General features: G+C 38.8%; 1 protein-coding gene across 2 annotated transcripts in view; it reads left to right on the top strand.

Annotated features, from left to right (window-relative positions):
- The window catches only part of DOK6 (docking protein 6), a 220,769-nt gene extending 204,831 nt beyond the window's left edge, over positions 1–15,938 (top strand). For both annotated transcript variants that reach the window (XM_088130757.1, XM_088130756.1), the window contains one exon: positions 10,268–15,938. In XM_088130757.1, the coding sequence (XP_087986883.1) occupies positions 10,268–10,401 (134 nt within the window). In that variant the 3' untranslated portion in view covers positions 10,402–15,938. The remainder of the gene's footprint in view (positions 1–10,267) is intronic.
- The last annotated feature ends 565 nt before the right edge of the window (positions 15,939–16,503 follow it).

Below are 16,503 nucleotides of genomic sequence, written 5' to 3'. Positions count from 1 at the left end.
CTGAGGTAAAGCAAGGGTTCGCGGAGGCGGCGGAGCGGGACGCTTGGCTCAAGCAAAACCGAGAAGCGCTAACCAACCAAGAGGGTTTGTGGTGGCATGAAGGGAAGTTGTACGTGCCCGAGGGGTGCCGACGGGAGGTCATGGAAAGAGCCCACGACAGCCGGAACGCGGGGCATTATGGCTTCGTGAAGACGCTCCACTTAATTCGGTGGCAGTTCTGGTGGCCAACGCTCCGGAAGGGCGTGGAGGCATACTCGGGGGGTTGCCCGGTGTGCGCGACGGCGAAAGGGGCCAAAGGCAAGCCTAGGGGGTTACTTCAGTCGGTAGCGGAGCCCGACGGCCCATGGCAAGAGATCGCCATGGACTTCATAGTAGAGCTCCCGGAGAGTAAGGGGAAGACCGCCATTTGGGTGGTTACGGACTTATTCTCCAAACAAGCGCACTTTGTAGCGTGCTGGCGAGTCCCCACGGCAGAGAGGTTGGCGAGGCTGTTCATGCAACATATTTACCGGCTGCACGGCACGCCCCAACGGGTCGTCAGCGATCGGGGTGGCAACTTCATCGCGCGGTTCTGGAGGGAGTTCCTGAAGCAGGTGGGGACGAAGCAAGCCCTTTCCTCTGCGGCGCATCCGCAGACGGACGGAGCCACGGAACGCCTGAACGGGGGGCTCAAACAGTACCTGCGCTGCTACGTGGGGCACCAACAGGATGATTGGGCGGAGCTACTGCCATTCGCGGAAGTAGCATACAATAACGCCGTCCACAAGAGTACCGGCTTTTCTCCATTCAAAGTAGCCACCGGGAGAGACTTCGTCCCCATGCCGGAGTTGCCTCAGCCGGAATCCCAAATCAACTCCCTGGACGCCTGGTTCGCCCAAATCGACGCCACCCGGCGAGCAGCGCACGCGGCATTACAAAGAGCCAAAGCCGATTACAAAAAACACGCGGACCGCAAGAGACTCCCCGAGGGGCAGTGGAAAGTGGGGGACCAGGTGTATTTGTCAACCAAAAACCTAAAGACGCACCAGACATCGAAAAAACTCAGCCCGAGGTTTGTGGGGCCATTCCCCATTGCAGAGGTCATCAATCCAGTAACCGTCAGGCTGACGCTCCCGAAAAGCCTCGGGAAGATCCACCCGGTGTTCCATTGCAGCCTGCTACAGCTGCACCAGCCGGGGAACGCCTGGCACAAGGCAGAGGGGGTGCCACCACCCATCATGGTCGGTGGGGAGCAGCATTTCGAGATCAACCAGATACTGGACGCCAGGAGGCACAAGGGGCAGGTCCAGCTCCTAGTGCAATGGAAACATTTTTCCAAGTCCCACAGCGAATGGGTAAGCAAAACCCACATAAGAGCGCCGGACCTAGTGCGGGACTTTTACAATAAATACCCCGGGAAACCGAAATAAAGTTGGGGGGGGAGTTGTCTTCAGGGGGGCAGTATGTCAGGTTCGGTCAGCACGGGGCTTCGGGGAAGCTCGCAGCCAGACCACGCGAACTCCACCGGCGGTAGCTAGCGAGGAAAAGAGGAACTGAAAGTGCCGCTAATTAATGGGCCACCTGCACCCAGCCAAACAGGAAAACCGCAGCGGAAGCTTTAACTATACACTGATAACGGCGCGAGCCAACAATGAACGGGGCCGCAGGCAGCGAAACAAGATCGCCGCGCAGCACAGAACCCTCGGGCTTGCACGTAACGGGGAGGGACCAGCCCAAGCCGGAGGGGACTGCCAATCAAGGACAATGGACCCTGACCGAACCTGCCATCATGGACAATCAAGAGGGATTATTGGGGGGCCGATAATCCGCAGCGGTAACGCAATCACGGGGCAGAAAAAAAGCGCGGAAAGGGGGGAATATAACGAGTGATGCAATTGTACCAAGCCAGTCCTGGCTTTGCTTGTGACTGCTACGTTACGCATGAGTAAACCTCTTTTGTGAACCACACGTGTCACGGGAGTTTCTCTGTCGAACGGGGCAAACCTCACAGTTAAGTCGTGTCTGACTCTTCATGACCCCATGAACCATATAGCGCCAGGCCTTCCTGTCCTTCACTGCCTCCCTGAGTTTGCTCAGTTTCACGCTCAATAAACTTATTGCCAGTCAATTAAACCAGCTGCCTAAAATTGAAAAATGGCAGCATATTGAATTAAATAGTTCTTGATTTTACAGTTTGGCCTACTTGCACCAGTAGCTTTTAAACTCCTGAATTTTTATCATTACTGGAACATGCTTTAGTAATCCTAAAACTGCAATATTTTTATAAACATTGAAAGGTTTCAGATCATTTTCTAAAGCCTGGAGTATATGTAAACCTTTTCATCTAAGAAGACATAAATTAGTTTTCTTATATCACTGCTAATGCATAGCCTGTTAGAGGGACAAGGGGAAATGGTTATTAATACTTCCATTTAAAATTAATTCTTGCATGTATATAAAATACATGATGTTTTGAACATTATATAAAAGGAAGAAAGCAAACTAGTTTACATAAGAAAGACTTAAAGTTTGATACACTTAAAATTACATCTATTTACATTTAAATTACATGCTTAAAATTATATCTACACTACTTCAACAGTAGTTTGCACAGTGTAATCCCATCTCATATTCTTTACACCACTGTTGTTCAGCAGCATATAATCTCTAATCAGCTCATCAATACTAACATTTTACATACCTCTTTTTAAAAATATGTTAATGCATGCAGTTGTATTTTATTATTTGTTTTTATTTAATGATGGTTTGTCTTTTAAGGGAAACAGTACAGAAATCAAATGAATTAAAACAACAGCACCAGAATATTCATGAATACAGAATGCCCTGCCGCAGAATTTCCATAGCTACTATAAGCTGTGATTGGTGTTAAAAAGATAAAAGATTACTAGTAAGTGTCCTGCCAGGGCTAAGACAAAGCCATATTCCTTCAGTGCTAGAATTAGATTATTTCTCTCTGCAAAATAGAACCATGGACAGCAGAGCAGAGGTTGTACTGGTTTGGTTTTGGAGGACACAAGCAGCTGACGCTATATCCCCTACTTTACAGTGAAAGCCTCCTGTTTTCTGCTTAGGCTTCAGAGAGCTACCTCTACACGTTCTAGAATTGCTGTTTTTTAAAAAAACGTTAATGGAGGAATATAAAAGGCTGGGTGACATTTTTAATAGAAGCTTCTAGTCAGTGTGTATGAGGGAAGAGAGATCAAGCTCTTAGACACTCCTGGGTAGCATGGTTCCAGTTTCTAGGCATGATTTAAGGTGCCAGTTATCACTCTTGAAGTCCTTCAAGGCTTGAGACCTAACTATCTGTCAAACTGCTTATTTCAAATAGAATCAATCCATCAAGGGAGTACTTGCTGGAGTCCCTACTTCCTATGTGTGCGATAGGTGCAAACCCCAGGGTATTTCCTACAAAAGCTCCCTTCCTGTGAAATCCCCTTCCCAAAAATAAAACCCATGCCCTCACTCATAATATTAACCTCTGAAAATTTGCTTGTTTTAGAAAGCATTTGGGGATTTGGTGTCAACACTTAGCGACCACATAGATGGACCTTTTGAGGATGATCTGTCCCCAACCTGGCCCTTGAAATCTTCCAGTAATACATGCATCACAGCTGTCCATCCACTTTGCTGCTAGTTGTGTTCTTCTCTTTCCTTCCACCTTACCCAGCATATTAGAGTTTTCAAGAGAACTAGGATTTATACATAATGTGTCCAAAATATTATAGTTTGAGCCTGGTCATTTGTGCTTAAGTGATAACTCTGGGTTGATTTATTCTGTGATCCATTTGTTTCTTTTCTTGACTATCTGAGGTATTCTCAGAACTCTTCTCCAATTACAAAGTTGAAAAGCGTCAATATTCTTTCTATGCTGCTTCTTCAAAAGTCCAACTTTTGCTTCCCTAGAGTGACACAGGAAAAACCATGGCCTGCACAATTCTGATCTTTGGAGATATAGACATGTCCTGAATATTTTTTTTTTCTAAAACCTTCATTGCTACCCTGCTACATGCTAGCCTACAGCATATTTCTTGGCTGCTGGTTCCTTTACTGCTGACAGTTGATCCTAAAAATTATATTTTTATGTATGATAATTGTTACTTGTGTTATGTTTATAGTATGTTGTATTATATTTCTGTTTGTGAGCCACTAAGAGTCAGCATGATTGAAACAACATTAAACCATCAGTAATAAAAAAAAAAAATCAAATATCATGGTAGAATGTTAAAATAAATGGAATTTTCTCTGATGCTAACCTATGTTCAGGATGCAACAGTCAGAACCAGGCCAATTTCACATTATAAATCTTACACTTGGAGCAGCATCTTTACTACAGAGGGCTAAATCATTTGCTTGTTTGCTTGCTTGCTTGTTTTCTAGATTAAAAGAATTAAGAGGCCTCAATTCAACAAGGACACACATTGGTTATTTATTTAGCATCAGGTTGAATATATGAGTTGGAGTGATACAACTCATGACTATATACACTATGCATTACATCAATTGTTAGTGATTTATAAGTTTTGCCAGGAGTATATGCTCTTTAAACTCAGGCATGCATATAGGTCCCTAGATTTCAATATCTTCCACAGCTGAATTAATACATTTGGATCACAATCTGACAATTAGTTACATGGAAAAACAGCATTCTGTGTACTGCCCTATTTTTAAAAGTTGGGTTTTTTAAAAACAAACAAACAAACTGAAATTATTTATTTAAATGTTCTTAATAGCAATAAAAATATTTATTTTCTTGAAACAAGTATTTTCTTCTTCCCTTGGAAAATTAAACAGCTCCATAGGACTTCCTCTGTTACATATCCACACAAAGCTATTGTCTCAGAATAAAATCCAATGCACCCCTGAGACACATTCTCTGCTAAAATAACCACAGTGCTAGTTCTGTCTTTATATATGGATATATAGGAATTTCTCTTAGTGATGGAAATATACTTTTTGGGGTGGGACTGTTACAAACTTTATGAACTTTTCAGATCATAGCCTTATGGGAGAATAATGGCAGATTGAAGACAGCTCCATTTTTGCAGAGCTGACAGCCACGGTGGTTAACAGGAGCCGACGAAGGATTTGGCTCTTCAAAACTATCTCCAGACAAAGGAGATAATTGGATCACCCACAATTACTCCTTACAGAGGCTCCCTGTGAAGCGATCACAAATTAGCGATCTCCAGTGGGTTGAGCACTCTGGAAGTTGCGGAAAACATTGAGCCCAAGCCACAGCTCAGAGCCTTCAAAAGGACACTAGATTTGCAAACATTTCCTCTTTTAATTGACAAAAGAAATTACCTATGAGCAGTTTATTTGGAATTAAAAACCTTCTGAAAGGCAAGTTGCTACATACAGGAGAATTTCCTTCTATCCTTGAAGAAAGAAGATTTAAGTAAGTTTAAAGATTAAAAAGGGGGGGGGGGACTTTAATTTTTGAAACAACAAAAGGGAGCTTAGAATTTTGACTCTGGACAGTTAAGGGGCCAGATGGATTTGAAAGAATAGTTTTTATAGACTGCTTTAAATTTTGTAAAAATACAGCTGAAGATTTTGGAATTAACTGTAAGAAACCTTAATGTGGGAAAGTTTTGACTCTGAAAAGAAACAAAAGACAAGATTGGCTTTGAAGGATAACTAGAGGGAACCAGAGAGCAATTAAAGGAGAAGATACTTATTAACATAATGGAGGAACATAATCTTACTATAGAAGAATTTAAGTCAGTTTGGGAACAATGTGTTCAGGACTTATTTTTAAAACTTTTTGATCCTCCTAATGTGAAGTTAACAGAGGTTATAGAAGAAGAAAATATTTTATTGGATAAAACAGAGGCCAATTTGAATACAGATCTTAAAATGGACTTTAAAAAACTGTCAGACTATAAAAGAGATATGGAAGACATTGAGGAAGATGTTGTGGATTTGAAAAGGGACTTAAAATGTTTGACTGTAAGAGTGTCATAGAGAAAGAAGCTATATGGGACCTACAAGTTATGCTAGATGATGTTTTAACAAAGCGAATATTCAGGTTATAAATCAGAAGAGTGACTCTGAGAGCCATCTTATTTTGGATCCACAGAAGGGAAGTATGAAAACAGGGAGAAAATGACAGATTATTTATTTGAAGAAGCAACTGAAGATCAAGCCTCTTAAAAAGAAGAAAAAGAAGTTCAAAGTGGACTTATTTGATCAGGGTTAAATTGTATAAGTTGTGATTCTCAGTTGTTACTACTGAAATCTTTTATTATGACCAGGATTGTATGATGAGGATTTAAAGATTTTTCATACAGGGATAAACTTTCTATGTTCTATTTGTTAGAGAAAGTTATAGGTTTGAAGGTAAAAGGGACCTATTTGATTTAGTCTAAGTTATATATGTTACTATTGTGGGTATTTTTATGCCTATGGGGATAAATCTTTTATGTTTTACTTATTAGAGGAAGATATAATTAAAATGCATAATGGATTTATTTGTTTAAGGTTAAAATATATAGGTTATTATTACTGGCACTCTTACTGCTTTTGCTGTGTAAGATTGATGAATTTTTTATAATTTGGCTATTATTAAGGGATGACAAATGGGAAAAAGAGGATTTTTTGTAATAATAGAGAAGGTCTTAAGTTACTGAAAGTGTTTATACTAGTTTGGAGGGAGGGGGAAGTCACCTTTTCTATGTCATTCTTCCTCTTTCTTTTCTCTCTTTTTTCTCTTCTTTTTTTCTTTTCTTTTTGTTTGTGTATCCTTTTTAGTTCTCTGCGTAAAATGTTAATAAAAATATTATATATTAACTTTTCAGATCAAAGAAGTTACTTTTGCAGTTCAGTGAGATCTGAGGAAAAAAGCACTACCATCTGTTCTAGCCTTAGTTTTCAAACATTAATGATCTCCTTTCAATTCCTACTAGTAACTTATCAATCCAGGTTCCTCATTGACAGTTGTAATTGCAGAGGTTGTTTTTTTTTCATAGCTCCTGAGTTGGGGCACCTTGGACATACTGACCAAAATATGCCAAAACTGACTGGTACTGTCTTTAAGTTTAGCAGGGAATATGTGATGGAATGTATCTACAAGGAGGAGAGTGATGTGGGAGACCAAGGCTATCAGGAAGGAGGGGGTGCATTCCAGGAGGGAGGAGAAGGCAAGAGGCAGCATAGTCCACAGGGGGAGCGTGGGAACAGAAAGAGATTCAGGATAGCCACTCCCTAGTATCTCACAGGGTATATCCACTAGTTGCTGTAGTATAGATTTAGTTTGGCAAGATTCTGTCTATAAGGTATAAGCAAATAAAGGGACTGGACTGGACTGTTTCATCGTTGTTCTTGGTCTGGGCCTGACAGAATACTGTATGTGGCAAGGGTGCTACCAAGGCTAGTAAAGTAGTCTGTTTCTTCTATATCCTACTAAAAAGCATTACAGTATGTGAAAGCCTTGATTGGCCAAAGGCATAAAGGATGGTAAAGGTCAATACTGTATTATTGGGGACAGCTGAGGACAGCCGAGACATAAATTAGTTTATGACATGTAGTGTAAGAAGAGTAAATGCTAAAAAGCATCAACTAACAAATGCAATAAAAGAAATAGATATTTATCTGTAAAACCAAGAGAAAGAGAAAGGTAGAACAGGTCTAAATGATTTATAGAGCTAATGAAAACATGCAGGGAAGTGAAGGTAGGAGAGCCAGTTTGGTCTAGTGGTTAAGGCTCCAGACTACAAACCAGGAAACTGAGTTCTAGTCCCGCCTTAGGCATGAAAGTTGGCTGGGTGACTTTGGGCCAATCACTCTCTCTCAGCCCCCGACATCAGGCTCGGGTGACAAGACAACCGGTCAATTGCTGTTGCAACCAACAGATCAACATTCAGTTGATCTGGGGAAAAAAAGTGGACCCTACACATATTGGAAAAATGCTAGGAAGAAAGAAAAAGTGAAGGTATAGTTTAATTATGAATGAAAAGGCAAAAATGTCTATCACAAAGAATGAATTGGTGTCATCTAGTTTATGAAAGTAGGAATCCATAGATTGATGATAGTGGCATGTTTCACCCCAGTGAATGTTGGCAATAGAACTAGAGATGAGTTTTGGGGGGAAATGTGCAATATTATGATTATTTCTTGTTATTTTCTTTCTCTTTGTGCTTCTGCCACCACTCAGTATTACAAAATCAGAATGTTCTGTTTGGCAGAAAAAATGCAAAGTCCATCTTCTGGCTTGTTCTGTTTTCTTAGAGTTATAATTTACTAAAACCTCCCCAGCCCCCCCCCCCTTTTTTTAGGGTATTCCTGTATGTAAAATGTAGCCTTACTTGCTTAATATTATTGGGGCATCACAAGTATGTAATGTGATGGATAGAGTCGGTCTTTAAGTTCTTTAATACATGTCTGTTTTAGAGATCTACTGGGTAACTAAAAGATAGAGTGTATGGGGATTAGGTTTACATTTTCAGAAGAATTCTGGCATACCTGCAATAACAAGCACAAAATTAAGATCAGGCAACTTCTTTATTTTTATAAAGAGAGCAGTTTTAATTTAATATGGCATTTTGTTGAACCTCTGATTTATTATAAGCTCATCAACTAGAATCTCATCATGAGTAATGACTGTCAGGAACAACTTATAAACAGCCCCTAATATTCTAACCAATACTGTATACTAATGCATTCCTTTCATTATTTGGTTGCCACCTTGCATTTAATACAATTATGCATTAGCTTCTTGAAGCTGAAAGACATCTAAGCTGTGACATTTCATTCTGAGATTCAAGAAATTAACAGACTCCAACAAGTAAGTCATAAAGCTGTACATGCTTTCTTGCTTTAGTTGTCATTGAGTCAATTGTCTAATGATTATATTACCACTGAAAATGCAGTCTACAGCCGTCTGCTCTCCATTCTCCCTTCACTCATTCTGCTGCTACTCATGAGATTTCTTGATTAGTCTCTTCCTGTGGATTCAACTGTTCATTAAATATCTAAATGTTCACTAATTGTCCAAGGTTGCTGTCCATACTACTACTAGCAGTATTCTTATTTGTGGTCATTGATCAGCCATAAATACAAATACAACAAAAGCAATATAGAAAATTTTAAAAAAACAGGAAAATCAGAGATAAAATGGCTGAATCACTGAAAGGAAAGAGGAAAATTATATTAATTTGATAATATAGTGTAATAATATAAATGATTCAGTCTGTGCAAGTTTTCACCTTTAGGTGCTGGATTTCAAATTCAGGCATTGTTTATTATTATAACCTTAGACTTGCAGCAGTAGTTTAATTAATATTCAGAACCGGGTATTTATCTAATAGGTACTCTGCTATGTCTTATAGAATATGAGTATGTACTCTCATAATTCCTAAGCAAACCCTGGCTATGGAACATGTAATATAGGTCCAATGGTGTGACAGAAAGAATGAGATACTCACTTCATTGTTACCCATGCTATATTTTTAAGTTGGCAGGATCAAAAGATGGTAACAAGAAATTTGTGATCTGGTGATTCTGTGATCTTAGTGGAACAGAAACTGAATACTATTGTTACACTGAGAAACAGCACTGATGTGCTAACATTTTTATTCTGTATATCCAAGCATAAATCTTTTGCTCCAGGCTTAAACCAGGTTATATGATTGTATCTTTGAGTCTTGAGATAAAGCTGAATTTAGAAGAGTTTGGAGAAAGTTGTATAATGTAAACTTACTATTCCTTCCATATGCCTTTGCCCTGTTCAAAATGTGCAGTAGAAAAATATATGGTGACCAGGGCGGGCTGGGGGAGGGGCGGGTTCTGTCCCTATAAGCTTACTGAAACAGAACTTACAAAAGTTTATTAACATGAAAATATTCTCCCCCTCCCCCACTATGTATGTCTTACAAAACAATTTTTTGGAACATTGAGTTTTTAGTATCTGGAATATATCAAGTTTGACTGTTAAAATGTAAGGTCATGTTAGCCCCATCTCTGTTAGCCTTCTGGAAGGCCCTTAAAACATGTTTTTTCCACCAACGTTGGGGGTCCCAAGGAGACCCTTCAAGGTGGCTGTATGAGATTAAGTGATGCTTGTTCTCCCACTTTCTTGGGTTTTATCTGTTAATTTTATTTATTTTTATTGTTTTTAGATTGTTATGGAGTTTTTAACTGTTGTGTTGTGCGCTGCCCAGAGACACGTGTTTGTGAGATGGGCAGCTATATAAATACGACAGACAAACAAACAAATAAGAATATTCATAAACTCTGTCTCTTTTCTTTCCTTGCTTCTTCTTTCCAGGGCACAGTCTCGCAAAGGTGGCTCGTGCACAGACATTTCCCAGCTACACCTCAGAGCAGGGTGAGGAGCATGAGCCGCGCCTGTCCCTTTCCAGCAGCTATGGATTCAGCTACAGCTCGGGCCTTGTCCAATGACACACATCTGGTTTCTGAACAGAGACACACTCTAACATGGAACCTATCTGCAGGCCCTGGAAGCCATTGATTGTTCTTAGGTGTCCACAGAAGACAGTTGGTAGTGAAAACTGAAAAGTCTCCAGGCTGGTGACAGTGGAAGTGAAAGTTTGGATCACTGCTTCCTTGAGGCAAAAGTCTAAGTCTTTTATTTATTTAAATTTTATAGTTGTTTTTGTCCATGTTTTTAAAACAGAAGAATTCCCTTGAAAATCATGGATGTATGCAGTTAATGTTTCTGCATAACCACAAACATTTTGTGCTCAAAGGGTGGATGTCATGTTTGCAATATTAGGCGTTTGCCAGTTGATCAGCTCTGCCATCAGATTTGCTTGTCCATGACAGTAACCACTTTTATCTCCTAGGCATCAGCCTGGCTCATTCTTACATGTTACAAAACTTTAAAGGGTTTGGAAGGATTCCTTCCAGTAATTATGCACATTTTAGTCCCATTAACCTCCATGGGATTTATGCATGTATATCTTTAGGACTATAGCCTAAAGTTTCACTTGTGAGAAGAAGCCAGTGACTCTTAATCAGATTCTCATTATTAAAATTAATACCCAAGATAGATAAATAGATAGATACTGTCAATGGGATGGCATGGTGATGCTTAGTAGCCTTTCAGAAAATAGATTGTGTTGTGTATTAAGAGGTAATTTGCCTAGAATATTTGCCACACTGAATTTTTATGCCCAGATTTGCTCTTATCTATGTGCATTCTGAACCTAATAATCCACAGCTTTCTACTGGGAACAGTGGTTATAGATGTCAAGGAAGACCGTGTTAGAATACACTCGTCAAAGTCTTCCTTTTGTAGATAATTTTTGGATAGTTGAATTTATAGTCAGTATACTTTTAACTCTGTATACTGTGCAGGTAAGAATTGACATCACATTACTCAAAAGCAGCCCAACATTCCATAATTTTACACAGCAAGATGCTTGGCTGGCAGAATAATTTCAAGAGCAGTTGTTTTTATTGAGGTCTTTTAGGTAACAATATGGATTTTCTCTCTTCCTTATCAGCATTTCTTTTGCGATGGATTCTCTGAACTAATATCTCACTCAGTTTTACCCCAGTTCATACATACAGATACTGTATATTTTGCACTCATCTATTATATTACAGGTAGTCCTCACTTAACAACCACAATTGGGTCCAGCAACTCTGTCACTAAGCAACACCATTATTAAGCAAGACATCACGTGACCGTGACTTGCGTTTTTCCTGCCAGCTTCTCCATTGACTCTGCTTGTTGGAAACCAGCTGTGAGGTGGGCAAATGGCAAGCATGTAACCATGGGACTCTATGATGGTTGTCAACACCCACTGGTTGCAAAGTGCCCAAATTTCAATCACATAACTGGGGGATACTGCAACAGTCATAAGTGCAAGGACCAGTCACAAAGTTACTTTTTCAGCGCCATCATAACTTCGAATGGTCACTAAACAGGGCAGTTGTTAAGTGAGGACTATCTCTAAAACAATGACTTTATTCCTTCCTGTGGTCAGTCACATGCATTGTCTAAAGCTGATTGTTGAGTCTTTTATTGGCATATTTTGCCTATTTCAGATTTTTCTAATCATAAAAAATAAATGGCAGTACCAACGAGTGGAAGAAATTAAGCTATTGAAGGTCTCAACAAGTTTTTCAGAACAATATTTTCCAAGTCCAACATGTTTCATGGTAATACCAATTTATCAAATTAACTCCATTTATTCAGGTCTTTCTCAAGATAATATCATTTGTTACCACCTTCTAAGAGTTTCAAATATTGTTCCATGTCAAAATCAAGATTTTGCAAATTGAGGATGTCACCATTGAAAAGGTTCATTGATTATTATGAAGCACTAAAGAAAAGGAACATAAAAATGATCCTGTGCAGCTGATCTCTAAAGCAAGCCTGACCATTCAGAATCCAAACTATTTAGTTCCATGTTTTAACTAATACTTTGAATTGAATTCAGAAACAAACTAAATTAGATCAAAGAAATATTGAAACTTGAAACACATGCTTCAAATAATAGTCCCTCTTAATCATAAGAATCTGGCGATAGTATTCTACATTCCATACAGTGTTTGAATGTCTGGTATCACCCTTCAATATAGAAGAGGTTCTTACTTCATTTTTGCCTGTAATCCAGCTCTAAATAGATTTCAACTGCAGTATACTAATAAAAAAAACTAAAATTCACTCACATTGGTAATAAATGCTCATGTACGTTTTGTGTAATTTATCTAAGGTATCAAAATTGAAGTCATTTACATGGTAGAACAAGGCAAGAAGGACCAAACTAAAGCTTTATTTTAGAGCACACGGAATGTATGGATCTTCTCCCCCACATGCATACGCTCAAAATGTTACTTTTGGGAAGCCCTAAATTATTACTAAACATTGTGACTTAAAAATAAATTGCATAGAAAAGAATCAAGTAGGGTCCCCACCCATTTAAAAGATGAAATAGCACTCACTTTGTACATAAAATGAGATGTATAAGATATCAGTTGAGGGACAGGCATGGTAAAACACTTAAAAATGAAAGCAAAAAGGAATTTTCCTGTCCCATATCTTTCAGTCTCCATAAATGTTGTTAAAACAGAGATATAGTAAACAATTGTCAAAAATAATTCACTGCCAGCAGACTGTTCCATAGTTGAATTTCCTGTTTTTCATTGTTTTATCAAACCAGCACAGAACATGTTGAAAGGAAGAGAGTCAAGCTTCCCACCCCACAGTAAGACCAAGTTTTATCTATCACAGTTTGATGAAAAGAAGTTTGTTTTTATTTATTTTTTATAAATGGTGTGAAAGAAATGTCTACTTCAATTAAACATTTACTAATACATTAGAGTGGAAGATTTTTCTTCCCCAAGCTTTTCCTGCAGTCTAATCCCTTGCAGGCTTATACACCTCAGTGAAGAGCTGCTGAATGAAACCAGTGTGTGATCGGATGAAATTAATCACTCTTCCCCCCATGTCTGCATCTCTTTCACTTATTTTCTTTTATCTTACCCACCATGTTTCCACTGACTAGAGAGAACAACTTCCTCCGCAGAAGAATGATGAGCTACCTACCACAACAATGCAAAATTACTGTTCCAGGTTGTGCTAACATACAGTCTTCTCCTGTAGCTCTGATCATTCATTTGCCAATTTCAATATGAAATCACATTGTGGAATAATTAGTGTATTAGTCAATGTCACTATGTATGAATTATACTCATCCAAAAAAGTATTCTTTGAACTTAAGGGGGAAAAAATACACAAAATTACTTCTGCCCCATGAAATGATTTCATATCCCAAAACAGGATTGCCTCTATAGATCAATTTTTGAAATAATCCAGATTGCTGCTCTTCTTTCTTTTACCATGAGTATACTCAGAAAAGTCACCTATACTTTCGTTGCATAATTCTGTGAGTTTTCACTGTCAGAACCTGCTTTCATCGATCCATTACACATCCTTTTCAGAATTGTTAGGAAGGTGAACTTCAGCTAGATTCCAACAAAGATCAACGCAACAGGTACAGAAACATGCAAATGCCATGAATGCAGCTTTCTCCAACCTGGTGTCTTTCATATATGTTAGGACTGTAGTTCCCCAAATTCCCGCTAGCCTTCCCATACTGCCTAAGGACTGCAGTTCTAACACTCCTATACAGTAACAATTAGGAAAAGTCGACCTAATGCAAGCTGTTCAAAAAAGGTATGTGTGTATGTTTGATTGTAATAGCCCTCCAAGTAATGTCATAATTTATTTATGTATAACATCTCCTGTAATAGTGACATTTTACAAAATGTGTAATTTCTAAAAATCTACAGGAATGGGCATGCTGTGAAATTCCCTTACCTGAGCTAAATTATAAAAAGATACAAGCTACCCAATTTCTCAGTTGCTTTCTCAAGGCTTCAAAATCAAGGTTTCATATAAAAAAGAAAACAAAGTATGTGCACTAGGATCTAAACGGGGAGGGGGGGTGTATCCAGATGAGTAAGGCAAAGCAACAGTGCAAATCACAGATGCGTTTAGTATACTATACAGCCCTGCATGTCTAACACAGCCTTGCAGTTTGCCATTCACCCAAGGGAAACAACATTTATTCCACTGCACATAGTTTCCTAGCTGACAGGCAGGTAGACATATTGCTTGAGTACCCTGTTACAATTCTTTAAATCTAACCTTCAAGGCTGATCTATTTCTAGAGTATTCAAAAGGGATACTCTCAAAATTATTTGGTTGCACTTTTCTTTTCAAGAAATTCTGCATGACACTTGTGGTGTCCCGAGACCATTAACATAAAAAAATATATAAAACAATTGCATTACAGTATTAAGAGAACAATTATGATATGATCATAACAAAACTGAATCTGAAAGGACAGTCCTGGGGAGAAGATGTTTCCCCATTTCATGTAGATGATCTAGAATATTCTGTACCTAATGTTAAATGCATCTTTGCATGCCAGATTTAATGGTTTCACAGACTGAAGACTTCACTGAGCATTCTGCGGTGATCACCAAAACCAACTGCTGATCAAACCAAAGCATAAAAATGATAAGTCTGTAAAAGGGAATCTAAACATTGAAATGAATAATGATCATGTTACATCATCTTGAAGATGTAAATCTGAGTTATTGAAAGAAGTTAATTGCTTTGCACCAATATCCCACCATCACCACTCCTGATCCAGGTAAAAAATGGAACAGAAGGTTTTAGTCTCAATCTAAATAAGATCCCCTATCCTTATTTTTAGGAGAATATTTACAAACAACTCTGTATATGATATAATAAGGATTTTCTGACACCTGTAGGGTATGCTTTGGAATGGACTCTAAATTTTTCTTAGTGACTACAGGCATTTTAGAATGGTTGCTATTCACAATTAACTAGTCCAGTCTAGTAATTATAGTATTTGGTTTTCAGTTATGCTGTGAAGTTTTAATATTGGAATCAACTAGGGTTAACACAAACTGCCTTCCTACCTCTTGCCTGATCTTTGCTGTTTTTTGATACAGGGCAAACCTAGTTGTCATCCCCTCTTCCAGCTTGTTTCCCAGATGAGGTTCTCATAACACTCAGTGAACACTATGATCATCGATCAACCCTCACCTTCTCCTTCCCCATGTTGGTTTGCTTTTTCAACCATTTCAAAATTCACAATGTACAATGTTAATAAAGTTAATAATTTTGGAGGAGAAAATTGTGAGCCATATATATTTCTCTAAGATGCTGTTGATTCTTAAAGAGAGGCTTCCGCCACCTTGAGTGGATGAAAGTTATTTAAGGGTATTTGGGGCAGAAGCAGGATTTTGTGGTTTAAATGGCATTCAGCTACTGTTCACTGATGTGCTGTCTTGACAGAATGATACATTTACTGTTGTTTCTTGTTCTATTAATGGAAAGAGTTAAATACACTGCTCTTCTGCTCTGTGTGATGTGATGATCCAGTTTTCCCTGTGAACCAAACCATCTATGAAATTTGAATTAAACCAGATTAAACAAGTACCAAGATGTAGTGTGTAATTTGCCCTCTCCATGAAGCTCAACATTTTGGAACAAAAGCCATCCACCTAACAAAACTAGAATTATGTTAGGAAAAGAGTTGTCTTAGGATGGTAAGAATCCAATTCCAATGTATCTAAAGGGCATGGGGCTGGAAAAGGCTATATATGAAGAAATGTGTATAAGGGGTACTGTATCGCTGTGCCACTATGATGTTGTGAAAGCGGGACAAGAAATTCTGGGAATTCTTGCAACGTCATGCTATGAACAGAATATCTGAGATTTTGAACATGACAACACAGCCCAAGTAGCCATTTGTGACCACTCAAAACTTCTGCTATGGACCTACGCTGGTAGCAAACTATAATTTTACTGTAGCAGGGGACAAAATCTGTTGAATGATTTGGGGCCTAATCATATTTGCTGTGTTTAATTAATTTAGTTTTAATTCCATTAAATTAACTTGCTTAGAGCACAGGACCCAGACATGTTGCGTGGCCCTGGCTTAGAAAGAATAGTCAGGATTACACCCAATATTTGTCAGAATACTGTCTACA

This window comes from Python bivittatus, unplaced genomic scaffold, assembly GCF_059951505.1.
Source record: "Python bivittatus isolate LINGU-HERP-01145 unplaced genomic scaffold, Pbiv_v1 ctg000840_np1212, whole genome shotgun sequence".
Classification (NCBI taxonomy): Eukaryota; Metazoa; Chordata; class Lepidosauria; order Squamata; family Pythonidae; genus Python; species Python bivittatus.
This window is presented reverse-complemented; position numbering and strand designations above follow the sequence as displayed.